At 42.7% G+C, this 22,683-nt stretch overlaps 6 protein-coding genes and 1 non-coding gene across 7 annotated transcripts; 5 read left to right on the forward strand and 2 right to left on the reverse strand.

The window, feature by feature from the left end:
* Positions 1–4,022: 4,022 nt before the first annotated feature.
* On the forward strand, positions 4,023–5,552 carry C7M61_002769 (uncharacterized protein; the record flags this gene model as incomplete). The annotated part of the gene is made up of 1 exon (XM_024858132.1): positions 4,023–5,552. The coding sequence occupies one exon, from the start codon at positions 4,023–4,025 to the stop codon at positions 5,550–5,552; it is 1,530 nt and encodes a 509-aa protein (XP_024713538.1).
* Positions 5,553–7,287: 1,735 nt separating this feature from the next.
* C7M61_002770 lies at positions 7,288–7,369 on the forward strand. Its single transcript has one exon. It is a non-coding gene; the product is annotated as a tRNA-Ser (tRNA).
* A 765-nt stretch (positions 7,370–8,134) lies between these two features.
* Positions 8,135–8,623, forward strand: ERG27 (3-keto-steroid reductase; the record flags this gene model as incomplete). The annotated part of the gene is made up of 1 exon (XM_024858133.1): positions 8,135–8,623. The coding sequence occupies one exon, from the start codon at positions 8,135–8,137 to the stop codon at positions 8,621–8,623; it is 489 nt and encodes a 162-aa protein (XP_024713539.1).
* Positions 8,624–8,750: 127 nt separating this feature from the next.
* Positions 8,751–13,036, reverse strand: C7M61_002772 (uncharacterized protein; the record flags this gene model as incomplete). Its single annotated transcript, XM_024858134.1, has 3 exons — positions 8,751–8,897; positions 9,947–10,848; positions 11,089–13,036. The coding sequence occupies 3 exons, from the start codon at positions 13,034–13,036 to the stop codon at positions 8,751–8,753; spliced, it is 2,997 nt and encodes a 998-aa protein (XP_024713540.1).
* Positions 13,037–13,697: 661 nt separating this feature from the next.
* On the forward strand, positions 13,698–14,339 carry C7M61_002773 (uncharacterized protein; the record flags this gene model as incomplete). The annotated part of the gene is made up of 1 exon (XM_024858135.1): positions 13,698–14,339. One exon carries the CDS (start codon positions 13,698–13,700, stop codon positions 14,337–14,339), a length of 642 nt encoding a protein of 213 aa, XP_024713541.1.
* Positions 14,340–14,792: 453 nt separating this feature from the next.
* Positions 14,793–15,215, reverse strand: C7M61_002774 (Elongator subunit; the record flags this gene model as incomplete). The annotated part of the gene is made up of 1 exon (XM_024858136.1): positions 14,793–15,215. The coding sequence occupies one exon, from the start codon at positions 15,213–15,215 to the stop codon at positions 14,793–14,795; it is 423 nt and encodes a 140-aa protein (XP_024713542.1).
* A 762-nt stretch (positions 15,216–15,977) lies between these two features.
* C7M61_002775 (uncharacterized protein) lies at positions 15,978–22,507 on the forward strand (the record flags this gene model as incomplete). The annotated part of the gene is made up of 3 exons (XM_024858137.1): positions 15,978–17,214; positions 17,620–18,764; positions 19,604–22,507. 3 exons carry the CDS (start codon positions 15,978–15,980, stop codon positions 22,505–22,507), a joined length of 5,286 nt encoding a protein of 1,761 aa, XP_024713543.1.
* Positions 22,508–22,683: the final 176 nt, after the last annotated feature.

Below are 22,683 nucleotides of genomic sequence, written 5' to 3' on the forward strand. Positions count from 1 at the left end.
GCCTAGCTCTTGTATTCATTTTGTAGATCGTTTGGAGCGCATTGAGTGTAGGTAAGGATACTGTATCAGCTGCACCGCCAGACCATCTTTCGTGTGGACGATGAGGTTTTACTGTTTGAGCACCACTCGAAGGCCGAACTTCGTAGGCAATTGGATGAATCTGAGACCATAAACCATTCCTCGTATTAGCAGAAGAGAAGATGGCCCCGAAAACTGTAGTATCGCTTGGTACAACATCTCCATTCAAATAGAATACGCACTCATTCCCGGTTTGGGTTCGTTCTGGTATAGAAACGTTTGATGTAGTTAACTGGCATCCCTGTTCAATTCTTTGGATGACGAATGACTCGATGGAGCGGAAAGTTGCTACCGCTTGGACACAAATCGTCATTGCTTCAACTTGAGGTTTAGACGCACTTGTATGTGGAACTAGACGCAATCGAATCTGACGGGCTAAATTAGAAGCATGTCTAGGGCTTCGACCTGGACTTTTGTCGGTGACAGAAATGACCTCGAACGACTCGGCACGCAGCAATGCCTCCAAGAAAAGGTCGATAAGCCTTCTAATAGCTTTGGAATTTTGGAGAATGGTAGAATAAAAAGAGCGCCCTAAAGGCGTGTGGAGGACATCGACGTTAGTAGGGTTCATGAAGTTTGACAGAAAAACCTCATTAATACCCAGTGTAACGAGTTCATTACTTGTGAAATCAGTAGTGTCGTATAGGAGCAAATCTTGTAATTGATTCCAAAGCGTTTCGCAATGAAGTGGGTCGGGGTTCTCTGTACTCAAAACAAGATTAACACTTCTTGAGAGATCTGATCCTGATCCGGAATCTTCTCCGGATAAGTTTAAAGGGAGGTCATGGGATATCTGTCGAAATTGATCTAATACCTTCTTAGCTCTCAGAAGAAGTGCTTCTTTGGGAAGTTGATCAGAAACACGTGAGAAATCCAATTCAGGATTCGAAAAAGTCGAAAACCTTGCCAAGGAGGGAGCCCAGTCGTTCTCAACGTGATTGCTGGTGGTATCTAGATTTAACGATTTTAATCGATCGGCGATATATTCGATGTCCTGAAAAACCCCCTCTTTCTTTAGGCTGATGACACAGTTCAAGAATTCTTTTTTGAACACACAATTAATTATCGCTACCGATGGTATAATATTGGATAAGGTTGAGCTGCTTAAAGGATCCAAACCATTGTTGGATAGTAAGTCAGACTTTGCAGCACTAACAAGAGATGCGATAATGGATGTAAGCTCGCTCATATGTGTCACTAAAACCAGGTTTTCAGATTCAATGAAGGTTAACACTCTGAAAATGTTGATGAGGGCCATCTTCCGGATTTCAGATTCCATGCTTGCGAGGAAAACTTTGAGTACAACTGGCCAAGCCCAGTGTAAGAAAGTTTCTGTTTCATCAATAGTTCTTTGGTGAGTCTCTTTTGATAAAGCTCCTCCTTCCTCTTTGTTGATGGGAACAAACACAAAGGGAGACTCGCTTAGATCATATGACGTTGGAGTTAGCGCTGCAATGAATCGAAGAATGTTGAGAAGAATTTCCTTCGGTGCTGCCATCACCGAGTTGTAGGAGACCTCCATTATGGAGTCCGAAGTAGAGTCCAGCATTGCCCGTTTATCATGTTTCTTGTTGTAAAATTCAAGGGCATAAAACAAATGCCTACCCGCATTCAAGGCAAGAAGAATCTCTGAAATTCTTGGGGAGGTTGATGCCATGAGTTGAAGTGATTGTAAAAGACTTAGCAGCACTTTGAAACTTATAAGAGTCTCTTTACTCGCCTCTCCACATGAGCCACTAATTACATTCAAAATTAAGTCCAACATTTGTTCATTGGCAAAAAGCTCTTCATGCGAACGCCGCTTATATTTGAAGCTCATTGCAATCCGCGATAACGCTAGACAAGCATGTTCTCGGACGATATCGTCCAGGTTACCTTTCACAACATCGAAAAGTTGATGAATGATACCCTTAACCTTCTGAAAGTTATTCTCACTGATGTTGACACAGGAATTTGATATGATAAAGAGGCATTTTCGCTGCGCATGAATTGTTAGAAAGTCAAGATTTTGAACGCAGGCCAAGAGCCCATCATTTGAAACGATCAAATTATGAGAGATTCTTTCCCTTGATATCATTTCTAATGCTTGGAGTGCCTGCTCCGTGAGGTCGATATACTTGATGTCAAGAAGCTGTACGATGAGTACTTCGACTGCTCCATTATTTAGTGCATCATGGATGAAATCTTGATTGACTTCCAAGAAATTGAAGAGGCAACGACAAGTCACTAGATGTAACTCTAGATGATCCTCGAAAAGAGGTTCCTTCAAAATGTCAACTAAGGCTCGTGCAAATCTGTTAGAAGGAATTAAACGCTCAGCAGTTATACCATTCATCATGAGTAGCCTTTCCGAGAGCTCATTCAACGTTTCTAATACTATAAAATGGTCGTCACGCTGTGAAAGGTTAGAAATTAGATTTTCAAACTCTGTCAGTTGTCTGCTAAATGGTGACCCTTCAATACCCCCTACCAATCTTTGCACGACTTCAATGAGGTTAGTACCGGAATGTGTACTTTCTTGTCCGACAACCTCACGTATTAGGTCACGATGACTCCTAGAGCCGCTCGTATGGTTAGTTGGACTAATAGTAGCGGCAAACTCGCGAACCGAATCATCCCCGTCGCTGCTACTCTGGTAAAATTCCTCATTTTCTTCGTCCAAGTCTTGGCCTACCTGAACTTCTGCACTTCCTTGCAAAACACCTTCATTATTTTCTTCACTTGGTTCCGAATGTTCAGTCTTTTGCGATTCATCATTCGATTCATGAAGTTGCTCGGCACTTTCTTTGTCCGAGCAGTTTCGCATGGTTCGTCTTTAAAGCTTCACGAATGATTGATTTACTGTCACTGGCGGCCAGAACGAAAGAAGTATTGCTCAGGCCTAGCTCTATTTCTTGGGATGTTTGGGAGATATCTGCCACCATACAGGTCAGTAGATAACGTGAAGCTTCAGGAGTATCCACACGTGACTTGACTGCGAATAGGAAAGAGCAGCTCAAACGAGACCATGTTCCATTGTCAAATACTTCACGCGAATCACAAAATCCACAATTCTCCTTAGAAATATTGCACGCGTTACTATAAGAGATTTTATTCTGAAGACACTTCGACGCTATAGACCTTTCATCTCTCTAACTCTCGAAGAGAAAGCAAGTTCCAAACAGTGCAAACAGGTCAAAGCTCTAGATTTTGTTTTGCTTATTAAAGTAAACCCTGCATAGCCGGAAAGCAAAAATAAAGTTGGCAGCTGCTCATCTCTCACATTATGTAATTTTCGGTCCCTTCGACAAACATGCTGCACTAGACTCACCCACCAACTCTTCTGCCTTATGAGTTGGTCAGCAAAAAACTTGCTCAAAATTCAGAATCTGATTGAGTTTATGGCTTCCGAATTCCCGGGATTTTGCTTTCCCGCCTTGCCAAAGGTAGCAAGGTACGTTGCCGCCAGCTTGCGAAGTGCCCCCACATACTGCATAGTTTTGCATAAAACGATGTTGCAATACAGTTTATCCGAACAAAGCCGTCACGAAGGCGGATAACCCGAGAAGTGAACAATATCTTCACAGACAGAAAAATTACAAATCAATTTTTTTGCAGGATCGTCGGAAAAAATGCTGTAGTAACATCATCCATTTTTCTTAAGCCGGCGTAGTGACAGGAAATGTCAGAACGTTGCCACGCATTTATGCATCTGCCCCACCGAGGTCCCCACATATCCCCCGCTACAATACATTTTTCCGGCATATATGTACTCGCGTTTGGCAGGCTGCGTCAAACCCTGCAAGATGTTGGGTGTCGAGCCCACCGCCCGAGAGTCGGTCTGAAATTCAGGGTATAAATTGCGTAGATCCTCTTCTCCTCTTCTGTCAAGAAAAAAAAAAGAAAAAAATCAGAAAAAATCTTACAGAACCACCAAGGATTGAATTCGACAGCGAGAAAGTAAAATGGATAAACTCGGAAAGACTGAAGTGGAGAAATCTGAAGTGTCACATATTGAAAGCAATATTGAAAGCGGCACAAAGTCAAGAGATCCTGTTGAGGTTGAGAAACCTGAACTGTTGAAGCAGTACAGCGATGAAGAGATTGACGCATTCCACAAGAAGATTACTCGAAAAGTCGATTTGAGATTAATTCCAATGTTGGTGTTTTTGTACATTCTAAACTATCTTGACCGAAATAACATTGCGAGCGCTAGACTTGGTGCATTGGAAGAGGATTTAAATTTAAAGGGTAACCAATATGAGACTTGTATCTCCATTCTTTTCGTTGGTTACATTCTTATGCAGATACCGTCTAACATGTTTTTGAACAAATTCAAAAAGCCATCAATTTTTATTGCCTCAATCATGGGTGCATGGGGTACAGTTTCCCTCTGTACTGCTGCCGTCCAGGGCTTCGGTGGACTTCTTGCAGTGCGTTTAGTGTTGGGATTTGTTGAAGCTGGTTTTTTCGGCAGTTGTCTCTATGTGTTATCCTGTTGGTATACAAGAAAGCAGCTTGGCTTCAGAAATTCCTTGTTGTATTCTGGATCCTTACTTTCTGGTGCCTTTTCAGGTTTGATCGCCGCTGGAATTGTTGACAACATGGACCACCTTCATGGGTTGAGATCTTGGAGATGGCTTTTCATTATCGAAGGAGGAATTACAGTGGGTGTCGCTCCGTTGGCTTACTTTGTCTTGCCTGATATGCCTCACAACTCAAAAATGTTGAATGATTTTGAGAAGGATGTCCTTCTATACAAAATTAGATGTGAAACAGGACAAGATGATAGCGATGAAACAAACGAAGAATCATACTGGGGTGCTTTCAAGTTGGCTGTCTGTGACGTTAAAGTCTGGGCATGTTGCGGTATACTCTCATGGTTGGTCTCAGCAGCAGGTGTTACTAATTTCTTTCCGTCCATTGTTGAGACACTCAACTTTGATCGTGTCATCACCTTGTGTCTTACCGCTCCTCCATATATTCTTGCTGTCATAACTACCTTCATATGGGCCCTTCATGCTGATAAAACAGGTGAACGTTTTTGGCATGTTGTTTCCCCTCTCCTTATAGCATTGGCGTCGTTTATTATTGCTGTGTCTACCTTGAACACTGGTGCGCGATACTTTGCTATGGTAATTATGGTGCCTTCGATCTATTGTTCCTTCACCACAATTTTATCTTGGATGTCCAACTCCGTTCCCCGTCCACCATTGAAACGTGCCATCGCACTTTCTTTGATGAATTGCTTATCGAACTCAGCCTCGATCTGGAACGCTTACTTATATCCATCATCTGCTGCTCCACGTTACACTGTTGCGTTCACATGTAATTGTGTTTTTATCGGACTTGCAATTGTTTGCGCGATTGCATTGAGGTTGAGATTGCAAATCTTAAACAAAAGAATTGATAATGGAACCATGAACTGGGAAAATGAGCTAGGCAAAGGAAATGACGGATCGGAAGTTAAGGATGACTTTAGATTTTTGGTTTAGATCTCAGATATTTAGAAAATTTACGGGAAAATAATTACGGGTTCTTGATGTGTACTTTTAAGTAGAAATGGATTGAACATTTGGCTTCTTCGTGCCAATGTAAAGTCATGTGGTTGCTTTCTAATTCTTACCTTAAGTCCATAATTGAGCAAGAAGGGTTGTTACTTCATCAACATACTGCATTAAACCGCCTCGAAGCAGGAAGGCGGACGTTCCGAATCATGACAAATCTGGGGAAATACACATGCACATAGTGGTGGCTTGATTGAAGAATATGGAGACGATAAATCCGGTGTACCCGGCTGTGGAACGGGGAATAAGTTTCTTGCGTGGGGGATAATCCGACGTGCGGCTGTAGGAAGTACTCCTCGCGTCAACGCGGGGCAGTGGATATATATAAATGGTGCGGCTCATGTCATGATTTCTTGGCGCGGTTTTTTGGAGCATCTTACTAATTCAGTGCACAAAGCCCTGCTGATTGAATGCCCACAAGCAAATCCTACAAGATCGATGATTTTTCGATAGCAGACCTTGATGAACTGTATTCTTATCTCGTCAAACGCCATGCTTTTTGAAAGAGCTCCTATGCCTCCTATTTTAGTCTTCCTGAATTTTGGGAAGCAGAACAACATCGAGGAAACTAAATGCAGCTCATGTCTCGAATGCCTTTCTTCCGTCCTGGAGTGATGCCCTTTCATTCTGGAACTTCCCTTCTATGCTCTGCAGAATAGATCCTTATCATCATAACTGCATGGTTTGGTTGCATTCTGCTTTGGAAATAGATAATTAGAATATCTACGGGACCTGATGCACTTTGTTCGTATCATAATATGGGTTCACGGCCTTCATCACCGCATTGAAAGTATATTTATTAATTTGATATTCCTCATCAGAGGTATGGTGTTTGACGGGCTTCCTTTGTTGAATACTAAGAGAGTTCCCGATGAGTAATAGCTTTTCTCTTTTTTCTCTTTGTTTTTTAACAAGGACTGACAAAGTCATCATCGAAAATACCTATTTCATTTGAGCAAATCTATTGGCTATGAGCAACCAACTCAAGAACATGGTTGCTTCAAGAGAACACATCTTCAGACATTTTCGCAAACAAACTTTTTTTGTTTAGGCGGTATAACCTACTTATTTAAAAAACGTGAATCGAGGATACAAGGCCTCAACCTTCCGCCCCTTCTGATACATAAGTTGAAGAAGCCTGCAAGACAGGTATGTCTTCGGTAAGCAGGGCGAGTGTTCGGGAGTCTGACTTGAGAGTCGCGTGAGATCAAGAATATTGAGATCTTATTGGAGGTTATTTCTATAGAGATTAATTTTCTTCGCCCTCATTCTGAGAAATCAGTTGAAAAGAAATGGGATCGATTCACAGAAGTGAGTTTTCTAACTAGAGCCCCCGAGCTGGCTCACGTCATCTTTACTTTTGGTGGAAAAAAAAAAAAAAAAAAAAAAAAAAAAAAAAAAAAAAAAAATGGTATTGGCAGGACGTGTCTAGCAGAAGAAATCCCTTCAATATCGCAAAAGAGGCATAACCCAGCAATAAAGCACCCAAATGTCTTCCCTTACCAGAAGCCGCGACAGACTTGATTCATATGCGCTGTGTAAGTCTCGTTATTCGCATATCAAGCTTCCTTCCAGTAAGTCAATGTTCACGTGATCCATACCACGTGAACTGTTTTCTCCTGTGTCCTGATAATTGTTACATCTAATCCAAATTTATCATACAGGCAACTTGTCCGAGTGGTTAAGGAGAAAGATTAGAAATCTTTTGGGCTTTGCCCGCGCAGGTTCGAGTCCTGCAGTTGTCGTATTCTTTTTTTTAATTTTTACTTATAATTGAGTTGTTACAAACCTGAAATTTATTTATAAATATTGCATTCGTCAATGCTTCCCAATTTGGCCCAAGGTAATACAATGCAGAAACCTCTCGGTTCTACAATTTGAGGACCTATTGTCCGCGATTACTCACGTGAGCAGATGCACATATGGCTATACGATCGCATGAGTAGTTTCTTTTACGAACAACCATCATGAAAGAAGGGCAAGTCGCTTTGATCACTGGAGCGACCTCCAATCTCGGCGTCAACATCGCATATCGCCTACTCGACCTGCTTCCCGATGAAACAAATGTGACCCTTATAGTTACGTCTAGGACATTGCCCCGAGTCAAGGATGTTATAACTCAGATACGAGATCATTATCGAGAGAATTATCCTACGAGAAAAGGTGAACTAGAATTTGATTATCTTCTCGTTGATTTCGCCAATATGGTATCGGTTTTGAGTGCTATTCATGAATTAAATAAGAAATTCACCAAAGTTGACTATCTCTTTATCAACGCAGCACTCGGTGTCTATAGTGGTATAGATTGGGTGCAAGCCACCAAAGCCGTTTTCACAAACATACTTGATGCAGTAACTTTTCCTACTTACAAGTTGCAAAGAATTGGCGTGAAATCTACAGACGGAATGGGCATGCTTTTTCAAGCTAATGTTTTTGGGCCTTATTACCTCTTATACAAAATACGGCATCTTTTACAAAATGGTGGCCGCGTGGTTTGGATATCTTCGGTCATGGCCAGCCCCAAATGTCTCTCGTTCGATGATCTCCAGTTATTGAGGTCCCCTGAGCCTTATGAGGGTTCGAAAAGGTTAATGGACTTGTTGCATTGTGGAACATACAAAGACCTTTCGAAGGAGTTTGGTATACAATCCTACGTTGTCCACCCTGGAATTTTCACAAGTTTTTCATTCTTTGAGTTTTTAAATGTCTTCACATACTACGGAATGATGCTTCTTTTCTACCTCGCACGCTTGATGGGTTCGGAGATTCACAACATCTCGGGCTATACCGCCTCAAATGCCCCAGTTAGTGCAGCTTTGAAAGGCGGTGATCAGTCCGTTAAGTGGGTTTCAGCTTGTAATCGTTGGGGGCGTGAATTCACAACCAGTGCAGAGATAGAAAGCACGGGTGCCGAGGATGTTGCTGCTTACATAAGTGATTTGGTGATAGAGTGGGACGAAAAGCTCAAACATCAAATTACTGCGACTAGGAAACCATGAGATGACACTGTCATATCAGTCTTGGATACTATGGTCCAAGCAAGAGCAACCACATCCCGTGGGGCATTCCAAGTTACTGGCACCCAGTAGCCACCAGATCAGAGCACACTCCGGATGTAAAATATGTTCACAACTCGTGCAAACCAGCGCACGCTTGCTCACAATCATAGAGCATAGAGCGCAAGTCTGTAAGTCGTTTCGCTTTTTCGTGTTCCATGCACTGGCTCTGGATGTTTTGATCGACGTAAGTGGAGTTAATAGCAGCTGTGAAGTACTCAAAGATTTCCGAAATCGTAAACCGTATTCACATTTGTGTGGGAAAAAGCTCGGGTTGTTCGCCACTTCTTCCAGGGTGTAATTAAACTTCAAAATCTTCACCCTGTTATAAAGTAGCCCCCAGGAATACAAAATCTCGGCGTATTGCTCTCTATAGTACACCATCTTTCTCTCGCTTACTTCACTGAGAAGTGAAACCGTGAACAGATCATCAAAAACGTCGAGCAGCTCAAAGTTTTTCATCGAGATAGTTATCGTCGGAGGCTGGCGTGTTCCATTTCGAGACTGTAAGCATGAGGACGAAGACAAGTTACCCCTGTTGGTCAGTGGCCTGGGAGCTTTTCTTGACGAATATTTCGATTGTCTTTGCGGGCTAAGCTTCTTCGAATAAATCAGGTCTGGTGAACCATCTATGCCATTGAGGGATTGGTGCGTTGTAACGGGTGTGGTAGACCACGCCCTAGACGGAAGTGCATCGTTCGAACTGTGAGTGGTTTGAAATATGTGATCATTGCGATAATTCGTAATCGATGGCTTCCGTACAAGTCCTCTGTCATGAAGCGTCAGTTGAAACAACAGTGCGATACCTCCCTGACTTTCACGATCTGATGACGCAACCAATTGCCTCGAAATCTTGTGGTCAGAATGGTTTGGAACAACATTGTAAGGTGTATTAAGAGGAAGAGCTTGCATCTTTTCCTCGTTGCATTCCTTAAGATTGGTTATATTCTCATGAAGAATGCACGACATCATTGCTAACATTTGTAAATCATTTTTTCTTTCAAAATAATCGAATAAACTTTTCACGAGCCATTTATGCCCATAAGGATGATTTCCCCAATAGAAGATACTCGAGTCTGAATGAATGGGAACTTCGGATTTACCCATTCTTTCGACTTGAGGGAGCTCCTTGATAAGAATTAACTCTATAAGCTTCCAAGCCTCGCTGAGTTCTAAAAAACCATGAAATCGAGCCACTTCATAATTATGTCTTGCTAAACTCTCCGGCGTGTCCCCTAATACCCGATAGGATAAGGCAAGTTCGACCTTTTCGGGAATAAGGTGGGAGAAGTCAGCGATCAAGATACGATTATACTGTCCTTTGGAGGATTTGGGAGTTCTTTTTTCTTTGACAGAGCAGTCCCCGTGTGTTGAGGATCTGTAGTTCGAGGTTGTGCCTCCAGCACTTCGTGTGATTCCTGATTTGCGGTCTTCATTACTGAAGAAATCGCCTCCAACCCTCATAGATTCTCTGAACAACCCTCTCACACGAGACTTCGAGGGCACGTCATTTTCTATGAGCTCATCCCAGTCGTTATTAAAGCTAGCGTCAGAAGATAGCGAAGAGCAAAGCGATTCAGCTTCCTCCAGAGAGTTATCGTGATCCGAGTCTTCATCTATCATTGAATGCGAAGACAGATGGTCATCCTCCATCATTGTTTGTACACCTTTGGCCGCGCTAAAGTATCGATCTTCCGGCCTCCGCTTTTGACTCCTAGAATCAGACTGTCTCTTCACCTTCTCGTCGTGCTCGCGTGATAAAAAGAAGCAGACTAATTGACCATTATGGGACCAAATAGCTCCGCATCCTTTCGGAAGGGGTGTTGTATCATGTTTTATCCTATCTCTGAAAGGATCTGCTTCTGCTGGATTCTTAAATTCCTCGTATTGGTGAGAAGTCAGCTGAGGAAGTGGATGATCACCCACCATTGGTATCAAGTCTATGTCTTCCTCTTCATCTTCGTCTTCTTCTTCATGTTCTTTTCTTCCTTCAATTTCTTCTTCATCTTTTTCGTCGTCCTCTTCATATTTGCCTTCGTCTCCCTTTTTACCTTCATAAGCGAATGTAGTAGTGATATTTGAACTCCCTGCTGCGTTATGGAGGTCCACAAGATCGTCCGCCCAGTTTTCATCTCCAACTTCAATAAGATTGTCTCCCAATGACAGCTCTGGTATTAACTCTAGCTCGCGAATAAATTCTGCTTCGTTCAAATTGATCCTATCACCCATCAAAAACCTGAGGCATGGCTCAAGGCAAAATCTGGCGAATTTTGTGGTGTAGAAATCTGCTATTTGATTCAACCCTTCGAGCAAGGTTCGCTTGATCTCGGCAGTAATTTCATGAGTTTCTTCTATGTCAAACAACAATCGATGATTTTTGGGTTTGTGTGGTTTTTTGCTTTTGTGACTCTTCAACGCCACGTCTTCAATATGGGGATAGCTCTTGGGAAATTTTACCTCAAGGCGTATGAATGCCAAGCCTTGTTCCTGGTCGGTTCTCCATAATTCATCTATGCTGTCGTGAGTTCCTAGGATCGATTTCTGCGGCTGCAGCACGACGGATTCTTTTGCCGGTAAATTGGAGCCCGCTGCTCTGTTGGTTGAATTCGATTTGTTAACAATTGCTGGTTTGCTGCTCCCTTGTTGCAAAGGGCTACTATTACGCGCAGGTGCCTTGGATAAAGAAGGTTGGCCCAGCTTGTCCTCTATCATCGTGGTTGTCGAATCACTCGCATCTCTAGCGCTAATCTCTTCAGTGGGGGTTCGTTCAATTTTCGGAAGTGGGCCTTTGAGGGTCATTACAAGGTGCCCCGTAGAGACCGAGATTTTCTCGAAGCGGAGCTTAGGGAACTTGTGGCCTACTATACTCACCTCCTCTCCAAGATTTCTGGGACCCAGCAAGCTCTCAAGAATGGGCGGCCCGTGCTGGTCAGGACCATTCGATCTTGTGTCACCCATACGAACTCCAGAGATCCAATCAAGATGATTGAGCTGAGTACTTCTATCAGCATTTTCTTGTGATTGCATGATTTTGAAGTATGCCATGGAAGATAAGCTGTCGCCGTTATATTCTCTGTAGTAGTCCTTCATTGATAGGAGTGGTTCAACGCAATAAGTATTGTAACGGTATGTATCTGACTTTTTAAGAGATACCTCCTCACTCAACTCTAAATTGGGTGAATAGGTTGGAGAATTGCCTGCAATACCATCCTCGGAGTCAGAGCCGCCGGTGCTTCTGACTAATGAATTAAAAAGCTTTTGGTGCAGTGGATTATAATTCGCAATGTTATACATCTCAGAGTCATCGGGCCAAAGCTTCAAATCAAAATCATACGAAGACCAGCTTACCATTTGAAATTTCTCATAGCACTGGTTAGACTCAAAGCCAGCATAACTAGAACGAAGGGTTCTCCAAAGAAAGTCCTTTACTGGCCCTTGATGGCCACGAAAAGAGTAATCGGGTATTACATCCATTTGAACTGTTTCCCCCGTTGCTGCATTCTCGTTCAATGCGCCTTGATAGTTGATAATATGAATTGCATTTCCGCCTCCTCTGAGAGGCATGATGCCACAACAACCGTCTTTACCAAATGGTAAGGACCTAGCCCTCGCAACAGGGTACTCGGTTTGCATTATAACGGATGGCTTGATCGTGTCTGTACTGGAGTTCAGGAGATCCCACACTTTTATGCTCTCATCATTAGAGCATGTCATAAGCTTATTGTCGGCACTGCTGAAATCAAGTCCGTTTATTTTTCCGGAGTGGGCATTTTCGGCCCTAAGAACTGGGACCGCACCTTTTCTAGTATCCCATAAGAAAAAGCTGTGGTCATGACTGGATACCAATTGATGGGGATCATTATGACTCCATTTCACTTGTGTGGCACCAGCACGCCACTCCGCCCATTTGCCAATAGGACGTCGTGGACTTCTCATATCCCAGCTATAAACGAATGTATCTATTGAGCATGTTGCCAAAACTTCTGGATCCATAGGGTGGAAATTTATGTCTGCTATCGCTCTTGTGTGACGGTGTAAAACATGCGCTATGGCGTTGTTCGAAGGTCTTGCCAAGTCCCACAAGAGGGCTTTCTGATTTGAGGTTGATATGCACCATGATGGTTTAACAAAGTGATGAGGAGACCACTGAACATCGGCGACTTCCCAAGAGGTGATATGATGTAGCCATCTTGGAGTCGTGAATGGATCATCTAAATCGATGATGAACAAACCCTTTCTCCCCGCCAAAACAGCGTCTCTGCCATTTGGCGAGAGGGACATAGTACCAATGGCACCATCCACGCGAAGAGAAAGCGAGTTACCAAATGTGAGTGATTCGAATGGGTTTTGTGACATGTACAGCCCTATCCTCCTGTTTTCCAGCTGATGTTAATGATATTTGTGAGACTACATGCACCGCACAGTCCAGTAGGTACGCAAATGTAAGGTGAGCGGGACTGAGGCCGAAATATAGCATTTTTTTTTGATTTGAGTCAAGCGATAGTTAATGCATAGCCGAACTATGAACAAGTAGCATTGAGTTGTTGTTTTTTGATTTTTAAGATCCAAAGTAGTTTTGCAGTTATCCCAGACTTTTGCGATTGTTACTTATTACTGCGAATTGATGAGGAACTGGCCAAAAAATGTGTTACTTTACATGTATCACCTGAAGTGATTTTTAACAACATTTACCAAACAACCCGGTTGTATGATGATAGCTGTCTGTGAGAATGGCAGACTGAGGCCTAGTGGAGACACAGGGGTAGGTGCAAAATCACAGATGTGGTCAAGGAGTAATAGACTGGAAGCTAATATGATAATTTCTATTTAACTAGACTTACACAGGACTTTCAAGTTATTCAGAAGAATTTTTTCGTGACTTTTACAAAAAAACAAGAATTTTTAGAAACATTACTCGCCTGTAAGGTCAGAAGTGAACTTTCTACAATTCTTGAAACACCCGTGCCCCCTTACTCTACACAAACAATTCAACTTGAGCACTCGATTTTTATAATCAATGTCTGATATCGAAGCATCTAGCGAGGCCAGAAATGAGGCTATAGAGAGAGTTGACGATGAAGAGTTTGACGATGCAGATACAGAGTTGGTGGGCCGCTTTGATGAACCTACAAAGAACGAACAGAATCCTGCCAATAATGAACCTAAGACTAGCACATCATTGCATGACCTCCCGAACATAGCCAGGAAGGATAAAAGCTTACAAGAGATGCTAGAATTGATGGACAAAGACTTCCTGCCTATTATACCTGATGCTGTCACGGATTACTATCTTGCTCGGAATGGTTTCGAAACGGCTGATGTCAGAGTCAAAAGGCTACTAGCCCTTGCCACTCAGAAGTTTATCTCTGACATTGCTCAGGACGCCTATGAGTACTCAAGAATAAGAAGTTCTTCAGCTGTGTACAATTCTTCTAATCCTCAAGTGAGGGCTAAACAGCTTTTACAAGGGCAACAATTTGCTAATCAACTGAGTTCTGGAACTGGCACAGGCGTCGACAATGCAGCTGAGCAGCTGCAGCCACAGCTGCATTTTAATGCTGGCCATCAACAAGGCAAGATTGTTCTCACCATGGAAGATTTGAGCAATGCCCTAAGCGAATACGGTGTGAATGCTGCCAAACCAGACTTCTATCGATAAGTCACTACTGAATTGTCTACGAAAGCTTACCTTTGATCGAGTTTAATTACATTAGATCATTATTCATTAAGGGAAAGTCCTGAAAAATTCGTCGAGGTGCTCGATGCACGGTCAACAAGTCCTCCCCTCAACTCGCAAGTTGACGGCTCTTCTTAGGTTACAAGGCTTTAGCAAAGAAATTATCAATGCAACTATGGGTGTTGAAATGAAATTGTAGAGAGATCAGTAGGGAATCTGTATTCAAATTATGTCATTGTACCTTCGAAGCTGAGAAATGCCTACGCCAAATGAAGTTTGAATATATATCTCGCTCCAACTCCACTAATGATTATCAACATATGCCTCAAATCAACACTAGCGCTCATTTTTTTCATCACGTACAGCAATTTAACCAAGAATAAAGATCGAGCTAGTGGAACTTCAAACTCAGTGCTCTTTTAAGTCATCATTGTCCTAAAATGGGTCTTCATAAGGATCTTCTTCATCGTAATCGTCGTCCTTCTCAAATTGGTACACAATTGCACCACCCATTTTGCCCAACTCTGCTTGAGCCTCCATGAAGGGTAGTTCAACCAGCTCCTTAGCAATTTTTTGCTTATTGCTTGTATTCAAATTAAATGTTGTTAAGTCATCGAAAAGCTCGGAAATTTCTGTCGAGGACGCTTCTGTAATTAGCTCATACTCATGAAGTTCCAGATTGACGGAGAACGCATGAAGCAGAGACTTACCAGACTTCCTTTTGTTTGTGAAATTCAATTTGAATAAGGAAGAATTACTATAAGGCTTTGGAGGTATAATAAGACGAGCAAGTGATGTTTCAAGCTCCTCCTCGTCTGGAACTTTGTGAGGTTCAATATGGAAAACAGACAGGGCCATATAATTTAGTAATGTCAACCCAGGCGGATAATTCTCTAGACTAATTTGAGGGCAATTCGAATGATATATTCCCAAAGTGGTATTGTTTGGACGTAATAAATCTGTAAAGAAACTCGTGATCTCATCAGGCGGGACGTAATTGAGCGATTCTATAATGACGAGAGACTTTCGCGTCTTGCTTGTATTGTCGGACACAAAGGATTTTATGCTTGATTGTGTAGCCTCTGAGCAATCTAGAAAGTAAGTTGCCCAAGCAGGTTTTATCTTGCTCTCAAATGATAGAAGAATCACAGGCGCCTCCGATTTATATACGAATTCCTGAATCAATAGGTGGGCTGACTGAGCTAACGAGTCAATGACTAAAGATAACGGAGAAACTTCTTTGAGTGAGAAATGCCTATTGAGGAGAACATTCAAATTTTGGGAAGACATGACGTTTCTGGAGCTTGTGAGGTGAACACCTACCTGACGTACATGAGATGAGTATAATGTGTTTATATGAAGGAATCACACATCCTAGCGTACTCTGACTGTAGGGAGAGCTTCAATTTAATTTCATTTATTGAAATGTTGATGATTTGGAGGCTATCATTTTCATGTCCGAGTTACTCTAATGATTTTAACCGTTTGTGTGAAATTCTCAAGCAGTGGATCGCAAGAAGTTTGAGACTATGCATGATATAGGCTGCTCGCATACTTCATAAACCATCACACATCATAACTTTGGCAGCACCATATACGTTCGATTTACGTTCCATCTAAATGTCTAGTCATAGTGAATATGAGCTTCCATCCCAGCCTGAAAAACATTCTCGCCCACAAAATGTCTCCACTAAAAATGATTATCAAAAGCAGGCATTCAACAGACTGATAAACATCGATGAAACGAAGAGCTACCAGTCCAGAATAGAATCACTAGCTCTTAAGAAGGGAGAAACCAGTTTGAAAAGGCTGTTACATAGTGATGAAACTACTGTGGAACCGAACCTCAAAAGGAACCACCTCGAGGATCATCAACAAACTCTACGAAGCACCACAAGAAGCATGGAACAAGCCGAATCTAGAGTGAGTCTCACAGACAAACTTCTCGACAAAATTATTCCTGCTGGCTACATCAAGGTAATTCCAAAGGAAATCTCGCGTGGCCCCTCTGTCACAGTCCAACTATATCAGCCCCCGGATCACCAGCCTTCCGTGGATACAAGTCTCATCAGTGATATCTCTATGGAATACGAGGGCATTCTACTAAAAAAGGAGGATAGGAAACATTTGTCGCTTCTTGGTAGAAAAAGCGAGGAAGAATTACTCGATCCCAATGACAGAAAGCGATTTAAGGTCATGGAGGTGATTCTAAAGGCCAAGAACGGAACATCTCAGGTGAGAAAAAAAGCCAACCGCTGGTTTAACTCACACTCCTCTGACTTGGGTGCGAAGGCGATTTTCAGCGTGCTCTTACCTCTAATGCTTGAACCTGATCTCGAGGACAGCGAAAGACATATTCTACTCAAGCTAACCACCAGGGCTGTATATCAGTTGTCGCATGGAATAAGGCCTTATACACATAAACTCGTGACAGCCGTTAGCCCCTTACTTATTGATGAGCAGATGACACTTCGCCTAGAAGCCAAGGATACCATCGCTGTAATTGCACGTTCAGCTGGCTTGGCCAATATCATTACATCTCTCCGACCGGATCTCGACAATAGCGATGAGTATGTGAGAAACTTGACCGCTCGAGCCCTTGCAGAGGTTGCCGCAACTTTGGGTTTAGTCAAATTTTTTCCTTTCGTGAAAGCCGTTCTTAGATCGAAATCTTCACAGGCTCGTCACACAGGGATTAGAATCATACATCATATTTGCATCAACTTGGGAGGTGGAAATGGTGCCTCCATATTGCCCTACTTACCACAAATTGCCGACACTATAAAACCCGGTCTAGAAGATGAGCTTCTTCCAGTGAGAACAGCGACAGCAAATACGGTCTCTCTCCTTGCAGAAAGTGTCTTTCCTCATGGAATAGAAGCCTTCGATACTCTCCTTGAACCGCTTTGGGGTGGGCTTAAAAATCACAGAGGCAGAGGACTTGCAGCCTTTTTAAAAGCAGTGGGCTCATTAGTGTCGTTGATGGCGCAGAATTCATCTTACGAGGAGTATACAAATTACTACTTAAAAGAATTGATGCAGGTAATGACCAGGGAATTTCGATCGCCGGACGAAGACATGAAGAGGGCAATTCTTCGTTCTCTTTTGCGCCTCCCAATATCACGGACCGTGTTTCCTAACTATAAGGTGCAAATCCTACAGCCCTTCTTTCAAAACTTCTGGACTAGAAAGATAGCACTGGATTCTTCGCAGGTGTGCCGCCTTGTCATTGACACCACAAAAGTGATGGCAAAAAACATAGGCGTGACAGTCGTCGTTGAATCACTTATCCCCTTGGCGAAGAATGCGAACGAGAGCATGAGACAAATGGCTGTGGGTGCAATAAACAAGATAGCTAGGAGCTTTCCTGATGCATTTTTAGAGCTCCAAGAACGCTCTACAGATACATTACTTGACTCAGTGCTATTTGCTTTCCAAGAACAGACTCAACTGCACTCCGTGTATCGTTCAGCTGTTACCTCAGTGTGCAACGCACTTCAGTCAAGAATCAAGCCCCATATAACTGCACTCTTGAGTACCATTCTATTTCGGATGAAAAACAAGGAGCCAGAAGTGCGTCTACAATCCGCAGATTTGGTGACAGCAGTTGCACCTTTGCTCAACAAATTTGGCGACAATAATACCCAGATTATGAACAGACTCATTCTATTTCTTTATGAATCATTAGGAGAGGTTTATCCTGAAGTTTTGGGCTCCATCATAGGGGCTTTACATGCCTGTCTAGAATCGCTAAATAAGGAGGACTTATCTTCTCTCGATAATCCCTCTATTAGCATGCTTCTACCGACATTGACACCGATTTTGAAAAATCGGCATGAAAAAGTGCAAGAAAATTGCGTGAAATTGATCGGGCTCATTGCTTGCAAGAGCGCAGAATGCATTAATTCGAAAGAGTGGATGCGTATTTGTTTCGATCTTTTGGACATGTTGAAAAGCCAAAGAAAGCGAATCAGGATTGCGTCCAATGCTACTTTTGGATTCATAGCCAACGCTATTGGTCCTCAGGACGTTCTCGCCACTTTGCTCAATAATCTAAGAGTGCAAGAGCGTCAGCTAAGAGTCTGTACAGCGGTCGCTATTGGAATTGTTGCAGATACTTGTGAGCCATTCACCGTCTTACCTGCCCTCATGAATGAGTATAGAATGCCTGACAAGAATGTGCAGAATGGTATTTTGAAATCCCTTGGCTTCATGTTTGAATACATCAACGGTGCCCAAAGCAAAGACTACATTCATGCTGTTACACCTTTGATCGGGAATGGTTTAACAGACAGAGATCAGGTTCACCGACAGACAGCTGCTACAGTGGTTCGTCATCTTGCGCTCAATTGCACAGGATTTGCTAATGATGACCACATTGAAACGTTCACACATTTGATGAATCTTGTGCTACCAAACATTTATGAACAGTCACCACATGTGATTATACGGATCATTGAATGCCTAGATGCAATCAGAAACATAATTGGCCCTGGTGTCTTTCTCAATTACATTTGGGCTGGACTATTTCATCCGGCCATAAAAGTGAGAACTCCTTTTTGGAAAGTTTTCAATGCAGCTTACGTCCAAAGCTGTGATGCTTTGGTACCTTGTTACCCACGGTTTGACGAAGTACCTTATAGCGAAGGTATCAAGTCTTATAACGTTGATGAGCTTGATATTTGGATATAGAGGGAAAATGCGCTTGCCATGGTTTCTTGACAGCTATTTTGATCTTAGTATGTACTCAGATACTTCTTTCTATCGTCTCAAGGAAAAGGTTGTAATGAAGGAGATTAATCGTACCTTCGAGGATGTATTTACTGTGCCATTGTGTATTAAATACACCGAGCCATCTGTGTATTACACCAAACCACGCAACAGTGAACGCAATAAAAAGTCGTGTAGCCTCACTTATGGAAGGACGAGCATAAAGATAAACAAATACAAGAAGGAATACCTGAGCCTTGAGCCTACTCGAGGATGATGCGGACTATGAAAGGAAATGGCTGCGAAGTGGTGCGCATAAGTCAAGGTTAGTAAGTAAGCGCTTACATAATATACGCCCCACTATCATCCTGCAGCAGCATCATCATCATCATGAAGCAATAAAGCTATCATTTCACACCAAACATATGGGAGTCACCTCACTCTGGGAAATCGTGGGGCCTACGGCAAGGCCTGTAAAGCTTGATGCTTTATCCCGAAAACGCCTAGCAGTAGATGCCTCCATATGGATATATCAGTTCCTTAAGGCCGTGAGAGACAAGGATGGCAACTCTCTAGGGCAATCACATATCGTGGGATTCTTTCGCAGAATCTGCAAACTACTATACCATGGCATACAACCACTATTCGTTTTTGATGGCGGGGCTCCAGCGCTTAAAAGGAAAGTGATCCAGCAACGTAAAGAGAGAAGACGAGAAAACCAAGAGGATGCTGCAATGTCAGCTCAGAAAATTCTCGCGATACAGCTCCAGAAGGATAAGGAACTACCTCAAAGTCGAAAGCGAGAACTTTTGAAGGACCCAGACTCGTCAAAGACAGAGGCGCCGAACCCAGATGGCACGGTTTATCTCGAAGATATGCCGATTCTTCATCCAGAACATGGAACACTGCAAGGTCAGAACTCACAGCAGATAGAATTGGTTCAAAGCTCACCAACAGGAAAGTTTATAAAGAAAGATGAGTATCATCTTCCTGAGATTCGACAATTTACTGTCTCCAAGGATGACAATAGAATTATGCCAGCGGATGAATTTCAAGAGTACACCGAAAACGCCGACTTTGATACAGTAGATGGGATCAATATTGACTCGGTCGATCCTTCTTCCAAAGAGTTCACCGAACTCCCATTAGCAACTCAGTATATGATTTTGTCTCACCTCAGATTACGATCCAGGTTGAGACTAGGGTATTCAAAGGACCAGTTGGAAGGGCTATTTCCAAATAGCAAAGATTTCTCGAAGTTTCAGATTGATCAAGTCAAGAAGAGAAACTTCTACACCCAAAGACTCATGACCGTCAGTGGAATGCTGGAAGATAGTGGGAATATCACACGTCGAATCGCTGGAGACAAGGACCGACACTATGCTCTCGTGAAGAACGAGGATGGGTGGACTCTATCCTTGGGAGATGGAGATGGGGACCTTATTGAAATTGACGACAATGGGGAAATAAAGCGCTCATTAATGTCATCTTTTGATGATGACCTGGAAAAGAATAAAACGCAAATTAAGACAGGGGACAGCCACACTGCAGCTTCTAGTGATAGCGATGAAGAATTCGAAGATGTGCCTGCTCATCAGCAAGAAGATGATGAGGAAAGCTCACGAGCTATCATTCAATCAATCTACGGCATGTATAAAGATGATTACGAGGAAGGTTCATGTCTCAATGGAAATGTGGGAAGTCAAACGACGGAAAAGAAATCACCGGTAGGTACTTCTGAGCAGGAAGAAGATGTCATTATTCAAGAGACTGATCTAGATGAGAACAAGCCAGACTTGAGCAGCTCAATGCTATTTCGGTCTCAAAAAATCGATTCAAGCGATGAGCAGAAGGAAGACGCTGATGAGTGTGCAGCTTTCGAAACTCTGGGTTCTCCTCAACCTATTCAAAGCTCTCATGCAATGCCTTCATGGTTCGACCATAGTGTCTCTCAAATCGAAAAACCACATTCAGGTGATAGATTTTTTACGCAAGAAGTTCAAAGTACTCGGCCTATAAATGAAGACGAGAAAGTGGGATTGATTTCATATTCTGAAGCCAGGGATCTCATAGACACAAAAGAGAGCCCAGGTTCACCACTCGAACAAGAGCACTCCGACGTGGAAATCGTGAATGAGCAGGACCTTATTGAAGATGAAATACTGGGCTCGGACGTGGAGATAACAAATGAAAAGAGCTTTTCAAAGGATGAGCACAAAAGCGATGTTACCACGCAGACCAAATTCAAACCATCGATGATCCAGCATGAAAAAAAAGTTTCTGAGAAAGGACAAAATCAAAAGGATGATGATCAAGAACTGGAGGCTCTGACGCATGACGATATAACTGTCCGAGACAGGAGGCAGAGCACTACACTTGACTCTCAAGGACCGACACAACAAATAGCAGAGAAGTCCGCTCCACAACGACCAGCTGTGCTAGAATATGAGTTGGAAGAGGATGAAGAAGCTGAAATGATGAATCAGCTCCGTGAGGAGGATAACCAGCACGAAGAATTTGCGACTGAGATGAAGACAAAACATCATATTCCTATTTCAACAACTTCACTAATTTCAGATGAGCAGCTATACCAGGAACGTGTACAAAAAGCCAAACGAGACTCTGATGAGGTTTCCCAAACGATGATACAAGATGTTCAGGAGCTTTTGAAAAGGTTTGGCATTCCGTTCATCACAGCTCCAATGGAGGCGGAGGCCCAATGTGCCGAGTTGTACCGTCTCCAAATGGTAGATGGAATCATTACTGACGATAGCGACTGTTTTCTTTTTGGAGGCAGTAGAATCTACAAGAATATGTTCAACCAAAAGCAATATGTGGAATGCTATTTTAATGAAGAGATCGATCACAAGATTGGACTTGACAGAACCAAGCTAATTGAATTGGCGCTTTTATTGGGAAGCGACTACACCGAAGGCATCAAGGGTATAGGGCCTGTGTTAGCCATGGAAATATTAGCAGAGTTCGAGGATCTCAAAAGCTTCAAGCGGTGGTTCGATGAGCATGCCCGGGGATTTTCACAGCCAAAGGATCCAGATTCCAAACTCAAAAAAAATCTTTTGAAACGTATCAAATCCGGGAAGTTGTTTCTTCCAGATAACTTCCCTGACCATATCGTTTTTCAGGCCTACACTCACCCGGAGGTGGACAGAGACACGAGTGAATTTAAGTGGGGCGTACCAAATCTAGATCAGATACGTTCCTTTCTCATGTATAATGTTGGGTGGAGTCAATCACGGGTGGATGAGGTAATGTTACCGCTTATAAGGGACATGAACAAGAAGAGAACGGAGGGCACACAGACCACAGTTGGTGAATTTTTCCCTCAGGAATATATCTCATACAACAAGGATGCCGCTCTTGGAAAGAGAATGAAGCTGGCTACCACGCGCTTACATAAAAGAAAGAAGTTGGATAAATAAGGAAGAATTGCAACGGATATCAAACATGTCACATTTCAAATTACCAATACTAAATATTACTTCATGGTCCTTGTGCTTCGCTGTTCGATACAGCTGGTATCAAATTATAGGACCATATGACAATCAAACGTGGATTAGGAGCTTGCAAGAAAAGACGTTCGTGTGAATCATTTTGA

The sequence above is a fragment of the Candidozyma pseudohaemuli genome (genome assembly GCF_003013735.1).
Source record: "Candidozyma pseudohaemuli strain B12108 chromosome Unknown scaffold00006, whole genome shotgun sequence".
In the NCBI taxonomy this organism is placed as follows: Eukaryota; Fungi; Ascomycota; class Pichiomycetes; order Serinales; family Metschnikowiaceae; genus Candidozyma; species Candidozyma pseudohaemuli.